General features: G+C 42.0%; 1 protein-coding gene across 1 annotated transcript; it reads left to right on the plus strand.

The window, feature by feature from the left end:
• Positions 1-763: 763 nt before the first annotated feature.
• Positions 764-14661, plus strand: ZKSCAN2 (zinc finger with KRAB and SCAN domains 2). The gene is made up of 7 exons (XM_060078299.1): positions 764-1252; positions 2280-2466; positions 4936-5027; positions 5359-5485; positions 8158-8841; positions 10740-11231; positions 13739-14661. The coding sequence occupies exons 1-7, from the start codon at positions 848-850 to the stop codon at positions 14659-14661; spliced, it is 2910 nt and encodes a 969-aa protein (XP_059934282.1). The 5' UTR covers positions 764-847.
• Positions 14662-20791: the final 6130 nt, after the last annotated feature.

The following is a 20791-nucleotide window of genomic DNA, read 5'->3' on the forward strand; positions in this document are numbered from 1 at the left end:
CTGCGCTGCGCGCTCTCGCGAGAGTCCGCCGCGCCGCCCCCTCCCCTCAGCCCCTCGCCGACGAGGAATTCTCCGCTGAACCCCGCGGCGCGCGGGCGCGAGTGGCGCATGCGTGGCCGCTGCTCCCAGCGCCCCCCGCGCAGTCCGGGAACTGAGCGGACGAGGCCGGGAGAGAAGACTCTGCAGCCGCCACCCTACGAAGCGTTGTTTGGTCCCCGCGGCTTCTCTCCCCTTAGGGACAGGACCGCTTCGCGGCTTTCCTCAGCGTGTGGTGGTTTCCTGAGGACGGCCCGGGCGACCTTGGGCCAGAAGAGCCAGGCGCTGGCCTCGGATAACGTCGGCCCCCACCAGCCACCCGCAGCGGCCTGGGCGCGCTGCCGGGCCCCGAGCCTCGAACCCGGGGCCGGGCGGGGCCTGCGCATCCGGCTCCACCCACTCGGGGGCCTCCCTTCCCCCGGGCCCTTCCCCGGGTGTCTGACACACCCCCTCCCGGCCCGGCTGTCCGCCCCCGCCCTCCTGTCCGCGGTCCCCTTGATTTTCTCCCAGTCCTCTAGCGTTGCTCTTTCCGACATTGCACTAAAAGATGCACCCTGGAAAACCACAACGCGGGGACACATCTTGTTGGGAGAAGAGGCTGAGTTCTTGGACCTTAGGGTACATGTTCACCTTTTCAAGGGCCTAGGATAGATTTGATTAATCAGCCTGGGGTACCCTGTTCCTGCTGACACTGCCGTTTTCACTTCCCTGCCTTCCCACACTTCCAGAACCATTAGCAGGGAGCTCTCGAAGGTTTGGTTTCTTCAAGTCTCCTTTAAGCTAGACGTGAGTTTGACCCCCGGGTTAGAGCATGGCTGCATCCCTGGACCCTCAGATCGACGTGCCCCTGGAGGTTGAGAGATGCCTAATAAGGAAGGTGGAAAAGGAGCCCGAGTGGGCATCGCAGCCCATTCTGGAAGGATCGGACAGCTCTGAGTCCGAGACTTTTCGCAAGTGCTTCAGGCAATTCTGTTATGAGGATGTGACCGGACCCCATGAAGCTTTCAGTAAACTCTGGGAACTTTGCTGCCGGTGGCTGAAGCCAGAAATGCGTTCCAAGGAACAGATCCTGGAGCTGCTGGTGATTGAGCAGTTTCTCACCATTTTACCCGAGAAGATTCAGGCGTGGGCACAGAAGCAGTGTCCGGAAAGTGGAGAGGAGGCGGTGGCCCTGGTAATACATTTGGAGAAAGAGACTGGAAGACTAAGACAGCAGGTGAGAGAGGATTTTCCAAATTTTTGTATTTAGCAAGAAGGGGGTGGAAAGGAAGATGGGCAAGGGATGCATTGCAGGAAATGCAAATTATGGAAGGATAAATGGTAATAATGAAAGACCTTTAAAGGGAATCTTCTTAAAAGGGATCAGAATTTCATATTAAATAGAAAAAAAGCTTTGGTTGAACTATTATCTTGCAAATGACACTAAACATTATGCATCTAAGTATTTGTTTTAAATCTTTGCGTAACGTTTCCCCCCAAAATTATACGAGAGAACAGTACATTATGCTTCACAGGATTTTACGTTTGTAGCTTGATCCTAAAGAGGGCTATTTTGCCCTGCCCCCCACCCGAAAAGGAAAGAAAGGACTTTATCAGTTACCCCAGGGCCTCTTGTAATCCTTTAATATTCCAATCCGTGTCTTCTGAAGTGCCCTCAATGTCATCATCCTTGTCACTCTTCTCCATTTTAATTGCTGATCCTTATTTGTCAGTGGCTTTGCATGCTCCTCTAATTGTTTTTCAACAGCCCTTTCAGTAACCTCATGAAATCCTGCAAGATTTGCACTTTCACCTTGCACAGGATTTGTGTAAAGATCTGACTATTAGCAAGTTGCTGTGTTGGTCAGAAATAGACACTAGATGTCAAGATTAATTTTCTAAGTTTTCAGTGCACTAGTGAATTAATTAGTGTTCTGAGAACTTTCACTTCTCTGTGAACCTAATAGATATGAGGACTCAAATAATGTCTAGTCTGATAACAGGGAGGCTCTCTAGTATTTCACTCCTAACAGATTTTGCCCCTCTGTATACTAATAAAGAGCACTCTCCTATTCCCTTATGCCCAGACTTCTGGACAATACTATTATCCTGATGCCCTCAGAGGTCCCACAGGGAATGGAGTGAAATTTTCATCCCTTCTCACATCTTCTATCCTTCTTTGATATCTTTCTTGGGGGAATTTGGCCCTGATCTAGCCCTCTTTAACTCCCTTTTCCCATTATGGCACTGACTTTATTTACCAGGTTAGCAGTCCTGCGTACTCAGAGAAGCAAGCCCCACTTGGAGCAGCATGGGAGGTGGCAGACTTTCAGCCACAGCAGGTGGAGACCCAACCCAGAGTGATGTCTCTGGAGGGAGCTGAAAGCCTCCACTCAGGACACCAGGAGCAGCTGAACCAAAAGAGAGAGCTTCGGCCCTTACCCAAGAATGGTAAGAAGAACTCAGAGTATGCCCAGTGCAGAGACCATGGCAGATTTGTTTTGTAGCCCTAACACTGTGACTTGTTCAGCATAGCGTCCCCTCAATAAATATTTGAAAGTAAATTGAATATTGGGGAGAAAGACTTCATTAACTTCAAGACTTGGGAATATGTGTGACATAAGTAAATGGGATCTTAAAGATGGAATCTGAGAAAACATAGATTGTCCAGACTGGCCTTAAGGTCTCATAGTGTTATTTAAGAATCTCCATCCTACAATCAGCTTGTGGTTTTTAGTCCTGCTGCATGTATAAAGTGTGTGTGTTCTTGGCTGACTATATGCGACTTGGAAAAACTGTTTGGAAGAGGAAATGAGATTTTTTTTTCAAAAAGTGACAGTAAGGCATCACAGAAGTGGCTTATGAGAGGGATAAACAATAAGACTTCATAGAGAAGAGACAACTGGTGTTCATATCTGCCCTAGACGTTAATGAATCATGTCAAATACAAGGAAATGAAGACCCTGTCCTTCCCAGTCCATAGTGATCTCCCCATCCTGTGCAGCATGGTGTCAGGCTTAAAGAGAAGAGTGGAAGGATCACTGAACCTACAGTAGAAAGACATGGGTTTATATCCTTTCTCTGCCCCCTCCCTGTGTTATCTTGGGCAAGTAATATTAATTAATTAATCTCTGTGTATTAATGCATAGAGATTAAGAAATTAGGCTTTAGAGGTAGACAGTATGCATTCAAAACCTACCTCTGCCATTATTTATCTGTGTGGTCTTGGTCAAGTTACTAAACTTCTCAAATTTTCCATTCTGTCATCTGTAAAAGGAAAATACTAAGGTTGTTAGCGTAGATTAAAGGAGGCATCGTAAAAAGGGTCAGTGAATAATAGTGCTCAATAAATGTTAGTTTCCTTTCTCCCATAATGGCATGATTATTTTTAAACTTCAAATCTGTCTGACTTACAGAACCCCTCATCAAGAGGCAAGATTGACCACTTTGGACCCCACCTCCTTATCCCTCCTGAAATTCATATTTTGATAGAATGCATTGCAAATATTAATGGTTTCTGGACTTTTCAGTGTTTGTTCATCAGCATCAAAGTTCCCTTGTTCACATGGATTAGATGCTGTCAGTTACTTTACCTGATAAATTCATGGTGTTTCTGGATTTTGCCATCTCAGGTGATAAGGAATTCCTAAAGAAAGGTGGTTCTATTGAGGTCCTTACTGGGGGTATGGAGGACAGAAAATTTGAGGGATAGATATCTCAGAAAGGTGAATTCCTTCTAAAAGAAGAGATAGGATTTCAGCCATGTGTGCCTAGGGGAATAATGTATTTCCAAGGAAGTGATTCAGTTTGATTCCATAGAAAGTGGTAGATCAAGCTTTTGAGTTCTTGGTCACAGTAATATTTATTCTTAAAGTTTTCCTAGATAGTGAATTCTAGAGTAGAAGTTAGACCACAGACTGCCTTATACTATATAAGCTTATATATCTTCCTTCCACCTTTCTGGGAGTATATTTGCCTGTAGTGTTCAGTACTAGGTATCTGTATACGCTAACATTTTTTAGGACAGTATTCACTCATAGGGGATTAATTTGTGCTAGAAATGGCGAACTGGTAACTCACGCGCCAAATCGGATTGTTTTGTTTCACCTACAAGGAGTTTTTGGTTTGGGGGTTTTGTTTGTTTATTTTTAGTTCTCAAGGTTTAAGACTTGAGATTGTACATAAAAGTCCTGCTTTCTGGCTTCTCTTGAAAAAGTTAGAAGCTCTGGGGCTTCCCTGGTGGTGCAGTGGTTAAGAATCTGCCTGACAATGCAGGGGACATGGGTTCCAGCCCTGGCCCGGGAAGATCCCACATGCTGCGGAGCAACTAAGCCCGTGCACCACAACTACTGAGCCTGTGTTCTAGAGCCCGAGAGCCACAACTACTGAGCCCGCGCACCACAACTACTGAAGTCTGCATGCCTAGAGCCCGTGCTCCACAAGAGAAGCTACCACAGTGAAGAAACCCATGCACTGCAAAGAAGAGTAGCCCCCGCTTGCTGCACTTGGCAAAAGCCCACTCACAGCAACGAAGACCCAACGCAGCCAAAGATAAAATAAATAAAATTAAAAATTAAAAAAAATTAGAAGCTCGGTGCCAGGGCAATAATCTCACAATGAAGCATCAGCTGGAGCTGAACACTGGGTGTACCCTTTCAGTGGGACCTGTGCTCTCCAGTTCCCCACAGTCCTTACCTCTCCCCTTTCATGATGTCCTTTACCTGCTTACTCCCTAATAGCATTTGTGTTTGTGAGCCCTGCTTTAGGGTACCATGGTTTGGGGCATTGTTCTGAACTCATTGAGAAAATGACCAATTTATATTTGTCGGTTTTTTATACATGCTCATTTCATAAAAGGAGAAGCAGCATGAATAAAATGGCAGAGCCAACAACACTAATTGTTTCTTTCTCTTCTTGCAGCTCGGCCTTCTCCCTGGGTTCCTGCTCCTGCTGATGAATGGAGCACCATAGATCAGGAAGTAACAGCCACACGAGTTCCTGTTGGGTCCCAGGTAGATTGTAATTGTTCTCTCTAGCCTAACTTCCTAGGATATTCAGTCACAATGATTTCCTCAAACTTTGATACTCCCTCCAAGAGACTTTTTCCCCTTTGCTCCTTTTCCAGAAGAGACTGCACCCAGCCATCTGAGTAATGGGACTCCTTGCTGGATCATCTCTCTTATGATTCTTTATAGTACCTTCTGCTTCATTTGGCACATAATATACACTTGGTTCTTTGATTTTAATTTTTATTTAGGGCCTTTCTGTACTTCATCCATGATCATTCATCCTTCAAAAACCCATGTGGTTATCTTGGTAGTCATTACTGTTAGTGTGTTACAGGGACCAGTGAAAGATGTCCACATGGCAAGAGGTTTTTCCTACAAAAAGAGTGTGCGTCAGATTCCTGCTCACAGAGACCTCTACCGGGATATTAGAAAGGAGAGTATTGGGAACATGGTCTCCCTGGGTAAGGATTCTATCCCTTTTCAAATAAAAGATTTGGGGATTTCTAATATATTCACTTCTACCGATGATAAAATAGTTATAAATGTTATCACTTTAAGGACCTCCGTGGGTTGTCTAGTCATTTCTGGCCTCTAGCATACCATGTTCTCATACCTCACTCATTCCTTTCTTCCAATTTATATTATAGATTTTTATATATTCTTATAATTTAGTAATTAAAACATTGGGGAGATTTATATATGATTGTCATATTATTGAAATATAAACTTACCTACATCCACTAGACTAAAAATTCCATAAAGTCATAAGGTCTTTTTAGGATTTCTTTTTGTTTAACCCATAGTAACCCCAACACTGTGCACAGAGCCTGACATATGGGTGGTGCCCAGCAAATATTCATTGAGTGGATGGAAATCTTATAAACAGAAGAAAATAGCGTGTTGTGAATTTTTTAAATAGCACAAATTTTTACAGGCACACATAAAAACTGAAATGTAATTTTACAAGCAAACTTTTGAAGAGCTGTATCATCTGCTTTAACAATAGGGCTAAATATGGTTCATTCATATGTAAGCTACAAGTCAGAGATTACTTATGAATAAAATTATAGGCCTAAAATGTGTACCAGTACACACTATAGATACTATAAACCTTTGTTGTCTAATAGAGTAGCCACTAGCTACACGTGGCTATTTAAATTTAAATTTATAAAATTAATTAAAATTAAATAAAGTTTAAAATTCAGTTCCTCAGTGGCAGTAGCTACATTTAAGGTATTCAATAGCTGTATTGGACAGCACAGTTATAGAACATCATCATCAAAGAAAGTTCTGTTGGACAACAATACATATAGACCCTGAAGTACAGAGATTACAAAATAGGCCGTGTCAAACTGAATGAATAAAGATAAACTGACAATTGTTTATAATCAGAAAGTAATTAAAGCAGTTTAAAAAAATGATCAACTTAAGATGACACACCAGTAACAAAGCACTCTTCCCAAAACAGCAGGACCCTTGATTTTATTTTGTTTTTATTAGTTTTATTTTTTTAAATTTTTTTGTCACACCACACAGCATGTGGGATCTTAGTTCCCCGAACAGGGATCAAACTTGCGCCCCCTGCAGTGGAAATGCAGAGTCTTAATCACTGAACTGCCAGGGAAGTCCCAAGACCCTTGATTTTAACTTTTACTTAGGGTCTCTGCACTTCATCACTGATCATTCATCCTTCAAAGACCTATGTGTTTATCTCGGTAGTCATTGCTGTTAGTGTTGTTACAGGAGCCAGTGAAAGATGGCCACATGGCAAGTTGCCTACGCAATAGCTGTTTCCTAGTGTTGCCTTGGATCACACAACATCCAGACCTAGTAAAATGATGAATTAGAGGTCTTAGTAAAATCTGCTATGAGTGGGTTAGAGACCATACTATGGACATTCAGATTTAGCCCAGTGCCTCCATGTATAATAATTACATATGGAAAGGCCCAGGCCTACAGACACCTGGCTCAGTCTTTTATCATAGATTGTAAACTAAAGGCTTATGAGTCTAGCCTACAAACATATTTGGGCCTTGCACAGAGTTTTAATATAAAATTAGTTTATAAATCTGGATTTCCAGTATCTCTTAAAAAAATCAAACGTCAGGCACAATGGGCCCACCTCCTCTCACAGCAGCCGCTGACCACAGCTGAGTGGAGGAGCTCGTGCTAAAATGCCAGGGCGCTCACTCCAGCCACCTCACTCCTTGACTTTGCCTGCCTGGTCCTTGTAGATGTTTGAACTTTCATTGTCCCTGCGCTTACTTCTCTTATGTGAAAGTGAAGAGCAAATCTCCATCCCCAGGGTTCGTTCAGCAAGGATTTGTCGTGATGCTGCCTCCCTAGGAGAGTTCTGTGAAGCCCTATGTGTGTTTTCTATAGAAGGAAACTAAATGTTATTACGTACTTATTAGGCCTTGGACACTTTACAGATGATCCTTTATTTAATATTCCCAGCACCTTGTTGAATAGATTATATTATTTCCTAGGAAACTGAGGCTCAGAGAGATTAAGAAACTTCCCCTGGTCAGAAAGTAAAATAAGTGGTGGAGCTCGGATTCCAATTTAAGACATGTTGATCTCCACCGTATTGTAAAGTAAAAAATGAAGTTACTTGCCTATTCTTACATCTCTTTCCCATTAACTTCGCCAGAATGTCTCCAAAAGTTCTTGACTTCTCATCTCCCATAGCCCTAGTGTGTGTATGTGTGTGTTGAGTGGGGGAGTGAGGGGATGTGGGGAGCAGGTGTAAGCACACTTTATAAGTAACAAATACTGGTTCATAGGAGCATGCTCTGAACCTAACACAATGTTAGATACTGAGGGGGAATTGAAGGTAATGAAATACGTGTTTCTTACCCTTAAAAGTTTTCCTTTAAGAACTAGCTGGGGAAGGAAGTGGTACATATATGAGAAGTGAAACGGTAGTCTAAGTTAGTAGATGATTGTGCCAAATAACTCGTGTAAGAAACTAGTGTGCATGATCGTGATTGAGGAAGACTTTAGAGAAGGAACTGAACAAGACCTTTAAAGGATATGTGTGAACAAGTGTTCCGGGAGAGCATACTACAGCAGGAGATCGGGGCATGCAGTGATGATCTCTCTAGCATGAAATATGTTTCTCTTACTCTAGGAAACACAGTGTCTACAGCTAACAAGATGGCACAGTTGGAGCAAAGAAAGGAGCCATGGACAATAGGTCTACAATCCCCTAATAAGAGGAATGTCCTACGAAGCAACTATATCAAGGAGAAGTCAGTGCATGCTATTCAGACCCCTGCAAGGAATGCAGGAAAAACACGGAGAGAGCAGCAGCAGTGGGGTTTGGAAGATGAAAAAATAGCAGGCGTGCATTGGAGTTACGAGGAAACTAAGACTTTTCTTGCAATTCTCAAAGAGTCTCGCTTTTATGAAACACTTCAGGCCTGTCCCCGAAACAGCCAGGTATATGGTGCTGTAGCTGAATGGTTGCGAGAATGTGGCTTCCTCCGAACACCAGAGCAGTGTCGGACCAAGTTCAAAAGTCTACAGAAGAGTTATCGAAAAGTGAGAAATGGCCATGTGCTAGAACCCTGTGCCTTCTTTGAGGACATGGATGTTTTGTTGAACCCTGCAGCTCATACTTCATCCACGGATAAGCCAAAGGAGATTCTGTCTCTCCCCAGACTAAAGAGAATTGGTATCAGTGCTAAAGAACAGATCAATTTGGTGGAGGAGGAAGAAGCCGCAGAAGAATCTGATGGTGATGAAATGAGTGTTGAGTTTATCCAGAAGTCTGAGCTTCGTGGTGCTCCTGTCTTATTTCAAAACCTGAGTGGTAAGAATGGTGCTTTTTTTTTTCTGGTTTGAAAATGGATGGTGTGGTCTTGTGGAAAAAGGAGTAGACCAGAAGTGACCAAACCCAGGGAATTCTGTCACGCACACCTTGCCACTCATCACTGTAATTGGCCATGTAACTGAAAGTACTCCCAGGTGTTTTGTTACCCCCAGTGCAGTCTGAGTAACAGCCATGAAGGGTTCTTTTTTGGGTTAGAGCACAGCATGAATTTTGAGTATTTGGGGTCTGTGGAAGGAAGACAAATGGAGTCCAGGGTTCTAAGGATCTAACATCATCTGAGAATTGTTACAATGCAGTCAATTGTATTAGATTGTAACAGTCAAGGATACATTATTATACTATCAAGGGTAGTCCATAAAGGAATATGTAACTAACAAAAAAAAGAATTAAAAAAAAGAAATTCAAAGAGAAGACAAGAAAGGAAAAGAAGAATCACAAAGTAGATGCATTAAATGGAAAAAAATCAGTAAGATGATAGATGTAAATCCAAATATATCATTAATTACAAACTTAAAAGTCTAAGGTTATCAGCTATATTTTTAAAAACTATATTGCTTACAAGAGATACATCTTTTTTTTTTGGAACAGAGAAAAAGGCTTATTGCAGGGCCAAAGCAAGGAGAATGGGTGGCTTATACTCAAAAACCCAGAACCACAAGAGATACATCTTAATATTCAGAGATATTGAAATTAAAAGGATAAAAAAAAGATACTATGCAAAAGAAAGATGGTGTTGAAATTTGGGGCCTGGGACAGGCAGAACTAAACCACCAGTTAGTAGCTATGTGACAGCTGACATATCATATAACTACTTTGAGCTTCAATTTTCTGTCTAAAATATGGCTAAGAATATGAGGGTAGTTGTTAGTGTTAAATGAAATAATGTAGATGAAGGCATTCTGCAGATGCTAAAATGCAATAAAACACTGCCTGGTGTCACAGTTATTAGTAATGTTTCTGTACTCTACTTTATGAAAATATGGTAATTTCTTAGGTAGAATGGAAAAATAAACCAGGCTGGGAGATCTGAGACTGTACTCAGGACTGTACCTATTCAAAACAAACAGATCTCAGGAAAAAGATGGGAAAATGCATTATACAGGTATTCATCATTCTGGAAATCCATAGACATGAGGGTAGGTGGTTTCAAATATGGAATCGAATGATATGACTGAAAGAGACCACCCAGTAAGGTAGAGGACAGAAAAGACTTTCCTACTACAGATTATAAAACACCCAAAAAGCATGTCTACCAAACTGTCTTCAGACATACCCTGAAAAGCTTAATTCTGCTATAAAAGCAGGACATCTGCCTGTCTTACAGATGGTTTCATCTCTCAAAGTAGAGGACTCAGTAACATCAAAAACTACCCTGGACATAGTTCTGCTGTTCAAAGAAGACGGGCTAAAGAAATGATAGGGAATTTGGGGGAAAAGTTCCTGCTGGGTGTCCTAGCCCATTATTCCTAACAATTTTTAAAAGACAGACAGCTAAATCCTTAATAACCATAGCAATGGCTGCATTTGGGGGGCTGCATTTTTATTCCACCAAGTAAACTTTGAGATCAGTTCATCAATTTTAATTTTAAAATCCTATTGAGATTTTGACTTTATAGATTCATTTGACAATTGATATCTGTACAACTTGAATCTTCCTATCCAGAAACATAGTGTCTCTCCATTCTTTCTAGTTCTTTTATGTCTTTCAATATAATATTATAGTTATTTTATATAGACCTTCTCATTTCTTACAAAGCTTATTCCCAGGCATATAATAGTTCCAGGGAATGGGATTTGTTTTCTTGTACTTCTTATATTTTGTAATGTATAAAGGCTTCAGACACCTTGTATCCTTGAACTTTATCCTTGAATGGCAGGTGTGCACTGGGGCTACGAGGAAACCAAGACTTTCCTTGACATCCTCCGTGAGACTCGGTTTTATGAAGCACTGCAAGCCTGTCATCGGAAGAGCAAGTTGTATGGGGCCGTGGCTGAACAGCTGCGAGAGTGTGGCTTCCTCCGGACACCGGAACAGTGCCGGACCAAGTTCAAAAGCCTTCAGAAGAGTTACCGCAAAGTGAAAAATGGTCACGTGCTAGAGTCCTGTGCATTCTACAAGGAGATGGATGCCCTGATTAACTCTCGGGCATCTGCCCCTCCCACCAGCACCCCAGAAGAAGCCCCGTCACCCTCAATTCAAGAAAGAGAGGACATTGAGATTGAACCCCAGGAACCTACAGGCTGGGAACCTGAGGAGGACTCACAGGAGGCAATAGTTGAAGATTCCAGCAGTGAGAGACTGAGTGAGGAGGAAATTGTGCCAGAGCCAGAATTCCAGGGACCTCCAGGTTTACTGCAAAGCCCGAGTGGTAAGGATCATGAGGGGCTCTGGTCTAAAGAAGAAGGATGTGGGATTTACTGACAGATCAGGAGCTGGCACATCGCTCATGAATGTCTGTTCATTAAGCAGATATTCGTGTGTCCTGTGCCATTTGAGGGAAAGGGGGAGGTATCGATGAATAAAATAGAGTCCCTGTTCTTATGGTGCTTCTGTTCAAGGGAGGAACTTGGACTCTCGTGATTTGGTTTTTGGGATCTCAGCCTCGGTTTTTGTGTGTATGGGGCAGATAATGTTTAATATCTCCTAGAAATATTGTGGGGAAGAAGAACTTGGAATTATACGTGAGAAAAACTCAGATCAAGGAGGAGTGTCAGTAAGCTCAAAACAAATGTCTCAGTTATGTGTGATGTGCATGAGAAAAAGGATAGGCAGAGACAAAAACTTTATTCTGGTACTGAGCTCCACCTGCGGGTTTCCCGCTGACCACTGGATGCCTTCACAGGCATCTCACCAGCAGCCCAGGCTTAAAATTTTCAAAATTAAAATCAGCATCTTCCTTCCCACACTATGGCTCTTCCCTGTGTCCTCCCACAGGTCATCCAGACTTAAAAGATAGAGATTTTTTTGTTTTGTTTTGTTTTGTTTGTGGTATGCAGGCCTCTCACTGTTGTGGCCTCTCCCGTTGCGGAGCACAGGCTCCGGACACGCAGGCTCAGCGGCCATGGCTCAAGGGCCCAGCCACTCCGCGGCATGTGGGATCTTCCGGGACCAGGACACGAACCCGTGTCCCCTGCATCAGCAGACAGACTCTCAACCACTGTGCCACCAGGGAAGCCCGATAGAGATATTTTTGATGCCTTCTCTCTCATTGTTTACATCCAGGCAGATGATATGTTTTTTCAACTGTTGTAGAACTTCCATCTGCCCCCCTCTTTAGTTACTATAACCATTACCCTAGTTTAGCGTTTCTCTGTCTTTTGCCTAAACTGTTGTAAAAGTCTCCAAACCGGTTTTCTCCATTAGACTTGTATTAAGGTTCCAGAACCATCCTTAATCTGAGTTTGTCTTTCTAACCTTACCTGTTATTATTTTCCTTCCTGTACTCTATGCTTATTCAAAACAAACATTAGAAAAGGAAGTTCACACATACGCTCTCTGGTAGTATTTATACAGGAATTTGTTTTTGTATGGGAATGAAAGCTGAAATTATTAACTCTATAACTGGAACTGTTAAAGTTGATAACTTTGGAAACAAAGTCCTTCTCTTGTGAATCTTGTTTTTTAAGGTGAGCTCCAGACCTGTCATCAAATTATCAGGCTCTGTCTGAGGCAAGTACTAGGCTGTAACTTCCTCCAAATCCCAGAACAATGTTGGACCCAATCAGAGTGCTTCAGAAGATGCCATTGTTAGGGCTTTTGACCTAAGTCAGTGGATTCATTGATGGCTGCCCTCCTCTTCCAACCCAGGGCACAGCCACCCCACTTAGGACTGAGGGATGTTGGCAGTTTCAGCTCAATATGTGGAAGGAAAGTAACGTGAAATTAGCAAGTAGAAACAAGACAATACAGCAAAATGCATAAGAAGGGTTTGAGAATCAAGCAAACGTGGGCCTAAGTTACACAGTTTGTGAACTATTTATGGATCAAATAATATGATGTCTGAATTTACTTCAAAATAATCTGGGTAGAGGGAGCAGAGAGTGTGTGGGAATAGAGATGAAACAAGATTGGCCAGCAGTAGATCATTGGGTAAGTGGTTCATGGAAGTTCAGTTTATGTACTGTTCTCTACTTTTCTGTGTTTAAATTTTCCATAATAAAAAGTTAATACAAAAACGACACAGTTAATAAGTGGCCAGGATGGAATCATAACCAGAGCTGTCTGATTCCAAAGCCTGTGTCTTCACCACATCATGCTGTCTGTTCAGAAAACTTCTCGGCAAAGCTGAGATCCAAGATGTACTGTGGGATGTAGATAAAAGAGTGAGGAGAAGATAATTCTGGTTTGTCGAGCAGTGAGAATTAAGATTTGAGTTAGTGTGGTCTGCGTGTGAGACTGCCAGAAAAACAAAGTGACAGCAACATTTGAGAAGAAAGAAATACTCTTGGATAGAGTATGACTAGAGGTTGATGAGCTTAGAAGTCCATTGAGGAATTTGGACTTGATCATTAGAATCTAAACACTAATGAAGTGTAGTGTTCTTTCATACAGATGAGAAATTTTGAAAGCAAGATGAATTGTAGTGGAATTTCAGGGAGATAAACTAAGTTGCTCCCATGTCAATCAGGATACAGATTGGGGATAATGGCTTGGATTATAATTAAATTCTGAAAACATTTCCAAAGGCCTACTTTGTGCTGGGTATTATTGGCTATTCATGGAACTGAAAGAAAATAAGGCCCAGTGAATCAGGAAAGAGTCCCCACGCCTGAGGCCAGTGAAGCACACAGGGATCCTAACAGACAAGGCCTATAGGCCATGTTGTTTATGTTGATACATGACTGGTCTCAAATGTTTATTGTCTTTTTTTTTCAGATTTTGAAATTGGAAGTGGTATCAAGGAGGATGCAACACAGGTAATATATAAGGACATGGAGCAGCATAGGGCATTAATAGAAAAGTCTAGAAGGGTTGTTTCTCAGAATGCTGATCCAGGTAAATATTGTAAAAGGGAATGCATCTCAGGAAGACAATGGGAAAACCTTCAAGGAGTCAGACAGGGAAAACTGATGTCTCAGCCTAGAGATTTAGGGAAAGCTGTCGTGCATCAGAGGCCTTTCATGGGGAAAAGGCCCTACCGACTTCTCAAGTACGGAGAAAGCTTTGGAAGGAGTACTCGCCTCATGTGCCGGATGACCCACCAGAAGGAAAATCCTTATAAGTGTAGTGTCTGTGGGAAGTGCTTTGGTAGAAGCAGGAGTCTAATCAGACACCAAAGAATCCACACAGGAGAAAAACCTTTTAAGTGTCTTGACTGTGGGAAAAGCTTTAACGACTCCTCAAACTTCGGTGCCCACCAGAGAATCCACACAGGAGAGAAGCCCTACAGATGTGGAGAGTGTGGGAAATGCTTCAGTCAGAGCTCGAGTCTCATTATACATCAGAGAACCCACACTGGAGAGAAGCCCTACCAGTGTGGAGAGTGTGGGAAAAGCTTTACCAACAGTTCTCATTTCAGTGCCCACAGGAGAGTCCACACTGGTGAGAATCCGTACAAATGTGTGGATTGTGAGAAGAGTTTCAATAACTGTACGAGATTTCGAGAACATCGGCGAGTACACACTGGAGAGAAGCCCTACGGGTGCATCCAGTGTGGCAAACGTTTCAGTAAGAGTTCTGTTCTCACTAAACATCGGGAGGTTCATGTGAGAGAAAAGCTTCTGCCATACCCTCCAGCGCTCTATGCCCCAGAGAACCCACACAAGGGAAAGACTGATGAATTCAGGCAAACTGTTTGATGACGATCTCTTCTCTTCCTAAATGTCCCCTTAGCCATTTTACCCTAATCTCACTCTTGGAAGCAATCTTTTCTTAGCTATAAAGTGTAATTCCCAAGATAAGGTTGAGAATATAAATAAAGACTTGGATCCTGTCCTCACCTCTGCCTCTAACTTGATCAGTCTGTTCCTCTCCTTCTATGTGTCTCAACTTTTCCTTTAATAAAGTGAAGAAGATACAGTGCCTGAGTGCAGAATGGAATTCTCTTCAGTATGTCGAGGCCACTGCCATGGGATCGCTAAACCCAGCAACATCCAAGATCCTTCAGTGTATGGGAGAGTTGTTATCAAGGAGATAAAAAATGCTCAAAGTATTTTTCATTCTCTACCACATGCGATCCGGACGCAACTTGATCACAGAGTTTCCTGTTTGGGTAGAACTTTGAGCAGCCTGATGAGAACCACATCAGATCCATCTTGGTTTTGAAGATATTCACAAAAGGAGATTGAAGATTTTATAGTTTCTGTCAGAAGTCTGTTGCAGTGTACCTTTTTTGTGTCAAGAAGTTGATCTAAATAGCTAAGGTAGAATCCCTGTATTGTCACTGAAATAATGCCTTGCCCTCCATAGAGATGAGAAGCAACTGATCACCCGTCGTCCTTTGTAGACTAACCTTTTCTGTACCTGAAGACTGAAAGCCTCTTGGCTGCTGTTTCTCCAGCCCATGAGTAATCCAGTTCCTGTTACTGTTTCTCTTAAGTCCTACACTTACCTCTTAATTGTTCTGGGTGCCCTTGTCTGACTCTTCTGAACTACCATGCCCTCCTCAGGTTGAATAGCATGCATGCTCATGGTGTGTCTCATTAAAGTAGAATTTCAGACACATTCTAGTTCTGAATATGTGACTTCACTGGTTTTTATCTAGAATATGACTGATATGTTGGCATATTTTATGCCTCCCAACCCCACACTTCAGTATAATATTGTATAATTTTAGATAGTTTTCTAAAACTCTAAGGAGATAGGGAAGGAGGTGAGGTAGAGACCTGAAACATTCAATATTTATAAGATCAGTTGGACTCCTTAGACCTGCTTTAGATCAGATAGCCACCTTGGTCCAGACCAGCACTTCACAGCTGCTTGTTAAGTTTACCATTCTCTTTTCTGAGACTTCTAGTACCTGTTCATGTGGTCAAAAACCTCTCTGTAGAACCCTGAGTAATTTATACAGCTCTATACCTCAATGAGTAAATGGAAATATTTACTGAAACTTCCAGTCCAGAACACTTCGTTTTCCACATTTACCAGTTGGTCTGAAAGATGTCTTTGACAACCCCCAGAACTGGCCCGATAAATATTGAAGGAAGGGTTCAGATGGGGAGACAGTTCACTTATGGACGTTGCAAACCAGGGATTTGGTCATCCAAAGCTGTTAACTCCAGGATGAGGCCAGAGGCATTTATACCCTTAAGATGAAGGTAACCTCAGGGGGCTTTGCTTTGGGGAGGGAGAAGTCATAAGTTTAGTGGGAAGATAACCAGAGTCAGGGCTGTAGATCATTTTTTTGATGTTATCTCTCCTTTCCCTTGTCAGATGCTCTCTTATTTGAAGACATCTGAGTATGTTTGAATCTTTTGAAACTTGTTCAACAAAGTACCAAGGAGGGTAGGCAGTGTAGAAAGAAATCCAACTTACGGTGCCAGAATCGGGTGTGGCCTGTTGGAAGGCAGGTGACTCAGGTAAACATTGATAAATGTTTTGTACATTTGTTAGGAATTTTAGGATTGTTCACATCTCAGTAGGTTGATTTCCTCTGTGTTGTCTGAATTATAGACTTCTAATGGTAAGTGCAGTTTCATGTTGGTAGTGTGCCTAGCACAGTGAGGTGTGTGTGGTGCCAGTGGGCGTGTGCTTGTATTGTGTCGATGTTCTGGAATTCTAACTCTAAAGACGACGCACATTAATAGAAATCACCACTTAGTAATAGGTATGCAGGATTGATCATTATATCGAAGCATGATTCAGGAAAGTAGATGATTTACTCAAATATTTATTAAGCACTGTTATGTGTAAGGCTATGTTCTAGGCACAGTGAGGGATATGAAAATGAAAAAAAGCATGGTCTCTGTGCTCAAGGAACTTGCAATATGATGGAAAAAGTAGTGCAGCAAAAGGTAATGTCAATTATGTTCATGTCAATTACTGAACATAATTAGTTTATTAATGAAAAAATCACCTTCACTTGCAAAAAGTTTTTCTAATTGCCTAAAATCATATTCTCTACCTCTGTCGCTTCAATTTCCCCAGTGGCAGGAAAGGCTCAAGAACCATTCCTTCTCCAGTGGAATAAACTGATTCTGTCTGTCATATGTCTGGGATCAAGCTAAGGTGAGATTTGGGTTCCCTTACCTTTTCCCAGTTGTAAGTGGGCTATTTGAACGTGTATTAAATTAACTTACTGGACTTTGCTTCTGAAGAAATAGAAAGTCCTACCCACCATCTTAGACCAAGGCAGTTTGTATTTTATCTTTTTTAAGGTGGAACATGAAAGTCAAAATGAACAGTCATACTCTGATTACTGTGTCTCATTTCACATAAATTGCCTTTATGAAGATCCTTAGGAGTAGGTTTCTTCCTAGGTCTCAGTACCAGAGAGAGTTCTGATCCTAAAGCCAAAAAAAAAAAAATTTACCTTACAAACACTGATTTTTTTTTTTTTTTTTTTTTTTTTTTACAACTTACTGCTTTTCTTTCTTCTGGCTGCTGGAACAAAGAAACTTACAAAAACAGAACTTACAACTCACCTCAATCAACTATTTAAATCTATATTTATCTAGTACTGTATTTTTTCTTTAAAAATTACCCCAAATCCTATTTTTTTAAAGTGGTGCAAACAAGTAGGCATTTTATTCTCTGACCTCTTACCCGAGGCACTTTGGAACCTGGTTGTATCCCTGCGTAGGCTTATTTTGTTACTTCCACAAATGCCGTGATTCTTACTGGCATTTTTATTATACACATACAACCTACTTTATTCATCTGGAAGGAAACCTTAGTTTTTTAAAAGAGGAAAACTTCACAATATGCTTAAACAGTTCAGGGCAGCCTGCACGTAGAATGAGCGTTAGACCAGAAGCCAGAAGACAAGTTTCATTCTTGTCGCTACCACTTGCTGAGTGTTGCTGGACAAATCAGGCCCTCTCTCTGGGCCTGATATCCTTATCTGAAGAGAAGTTGAGCATGATTGCCAAGACCGCTCTGGCTCTGATGTTTTGTGAGGCTATGGGGCATCGTGTAGAGAGGAAGAGGTTATAAGACCAGGCCACTGCCCTGGCTTACCACCACAGGCAGCATTTCGGGCCGCACTGAATCCACCCCATACTTTAGCAAGAGGATGCTGTGAGCAGTCTGGGAGCTTGCTCAGTGAGGAGAAAGGACAAATCACTCATGTTCAACCGCAGGCAGCCCCTGAGTCACCTTGATAGGCAGTGGCAGGTAGCTGCAGTGGAGAAAGCCTATTTTGTGAGCTCTGGTGCCCAGTGACAGACACGATTCAACTCTGAGGGAGCTGGGGAAGCCCCAAATGCAAGGAGCGTCTGAGTGACTTGTGTAGTGATAAGCCTTTACCTCTGAATGCATTTCAAGTATAAATGTATGTCTACTCATTGTTTTGTATTAATGTTCACTTAGATGTCTTCTTGAAAACTTGTATGTGAAATAAATGTCTAAAATAAATGACTCCCATTGGTTTTTGCCATAATTTGAAGGCTGTCTTCTATTAAGGAAAAAGAGAACTTATCCAAGGGATAATAAAAGCTGATCCTCGTAGCTCAAGAGAATTTCAGTTTCATTCCAGCCCACTGTTCTCCCCGCAGCTAGCAGGGATCTCTTGGGAGTCCACAGCTATTTCTGTGCTGCAGTCCTCTGATAGTTGTCACTGCCATTGTCCCAGAAAATGTTTGGCTCTAATTCTAGAGTGGAATTAGTCTTGGAGGCACACACTGCGTGTGTTCTTAAAGGGGCACTCAACCACAGCCTCTGCTGCTGGAACAAGTCTTGACATGAATTCCCCAGATATGGTGGTGCCTTTGGTTTACTATTTGATTTAAAGAGTCCCAGTGGCTTCCACTTAGCCCTTGTTCCCATAACAACTCCAACTCCATGGGTCATAGAGTCAGTGTAGAGATTTTGTCACTTGCCGAGGATGTATTTCCAACTATACTCTTAGAAACTGTAAGAAGAACCATAGGATGGATTTAGAGCCAGTTCACCTAGACATGAGGTAGATTCCAGACAAAGTGTATCTCTCACCTGGACTTTATAAGCAGCCAACTGCAATAGCACCCAAGGTTCTCAAGAATTATAACTGCTCAGGGTCAGTATCTGAGAGTCCCTCTACATCTTCTATATTTTCCTTGAGTAAATGGCCATAACCTTTTTAGAGGAAACAGAGACAAAGGCTCAGAATAGGGACTTCCCTGGTGGTCCAGTGGTTAAGAATCCATCTTGCAATGCAGGGGATGCCAGTTTGATCCTGGTCAGAGAACCAAGATCCCACATGCCACAGGGCTACTGAGCCCACATGCCACAACTAGAGAGAAGCCCGCGCACCGCAATGAAAGATCTTGTGTGCCACAACTAAGACTGAATGCAGCGAAAAACTAAATAAATAAATATTAAAAAGAAAAAAAAGGCTCAGAATATTCATGTGCGTTGTTACATCAGAATCCTTGCACAAGATTACCTGATCTTCCATTCTTTTATAGAGATTTAAGTCTGTGAACTGACCCACGTCTGGGAGTTAGATGAGAGACTTTAAATCTCTAAGGGGAAAAAAATCTCTAAGGCTACAAATTTTCAATTCCTATAAACCAGTTAAGGCAATTAGATTTTAAGGGAGGAGAATGAATGCTTTGTGTTTCAAACACCAAAAGGAACAAAGCTAGTCACAACCTCCAAACACCATGGTGGGTCCAGGGACTCAGAGGGGAAGCAATGGTTTTGGGTCCCAAGAGAGGCGAATGCCTGAACCCACTTTGAGGTGGTAGGACTCTGGAGGAAAATGGCAGTGTGGGGATAGAGGGGAAGGGGGGCAAGACCCGAAAGGCCCGGCTTTAAGAGTTGCTTGGATACATGAGCATGGAGCCCGTGAAGCACACATGTGTGCTTGGTGTGGAAGTTGTGGAACTGTCAGTAAACAACCCTTCTTTCTAGAAACCACCCTGGCCGAGACAAGTGTGACTGACTCAGCTATAAAATGCAGCTGCAGCGGGCACGAAGTAAAAAGTTAGAGCAGGAAGACCATGGGCAGATGAATGGATAAAGGAGATGTGGTATATTTATACAATGGAATATTACTCAGCCATAAAAATGAATGAAATAATGCTGTTTGCAGCACATGGATGTACCTAGAGATTATCATACTAAGTGAAGTAAGTTAGACAAAGATAAATATATCACTTACATGTGGAATCTTAAAAAATGATACAAATGAACTTATTTACAAAACAAGAAATAGACTCACAGACACAGAAAACAAATTTATGGTTACCAAAGGGGAAAGGGTGTGGGGAGGGATAAATTAGGAGGTTGGGATTAACAGATGTACACTATTATAGATAAAATAGATAAACAAGGACCTACTGTATAGCTCGAACTGTATTCAATATCTTTTAATAACCTAAAATGGAAAAGAATTTGAAAAAGTATATATATATAAAACTGAATCACTTTGCTGTACACCTGAAACTAACACAACATTGTAAATCAACAATACTTCAATAAAAAATTTTTTTAATATTAAAAGTAAAATAAAGCAATTTCCCTGGTGGTCCAGTGGTTAAGATTCCATGCTCCCAATGCAGGGGGCCTGGGTTCGATCCCTGGTCAGGGAACTAGATCCTCATGCTGCAACTAAGACCTGGCACAGCCAAATAAATAAATAAATATTTTAAAAATAAAATTAAAATTAAAAGTTAGGACATGAAGGTAGAAGACTGGCATATTTCCCCTTTGGATTGCTTAAACTCTCAGAGTTCTTGGACAGTCTGGTGAGGGAAGATGCGAGAACATAATACTAGGCTTCTCAACAACACAGAATGTGAGGACTCAAACCAATTCTCGCAAAAGGAAATGAATCAGTACTTGTGC

The sequence above is a fragment of the Mesoplodon densirostris genome, chromosome 16 (assembly GCF_025265405.1).
Source record: "Mesoplodon densirostris isolate mMesDen1 chromosome 16, mMesDen1 primary haplotype, whole genome shotgun sequence".
Lineage (NCBI taxonomy): Eukaryota > Metazoa > Chordata > Mammalia > Artiodactyla > Ziphiidae > Mesoplodon > Mesoplodon densirostris.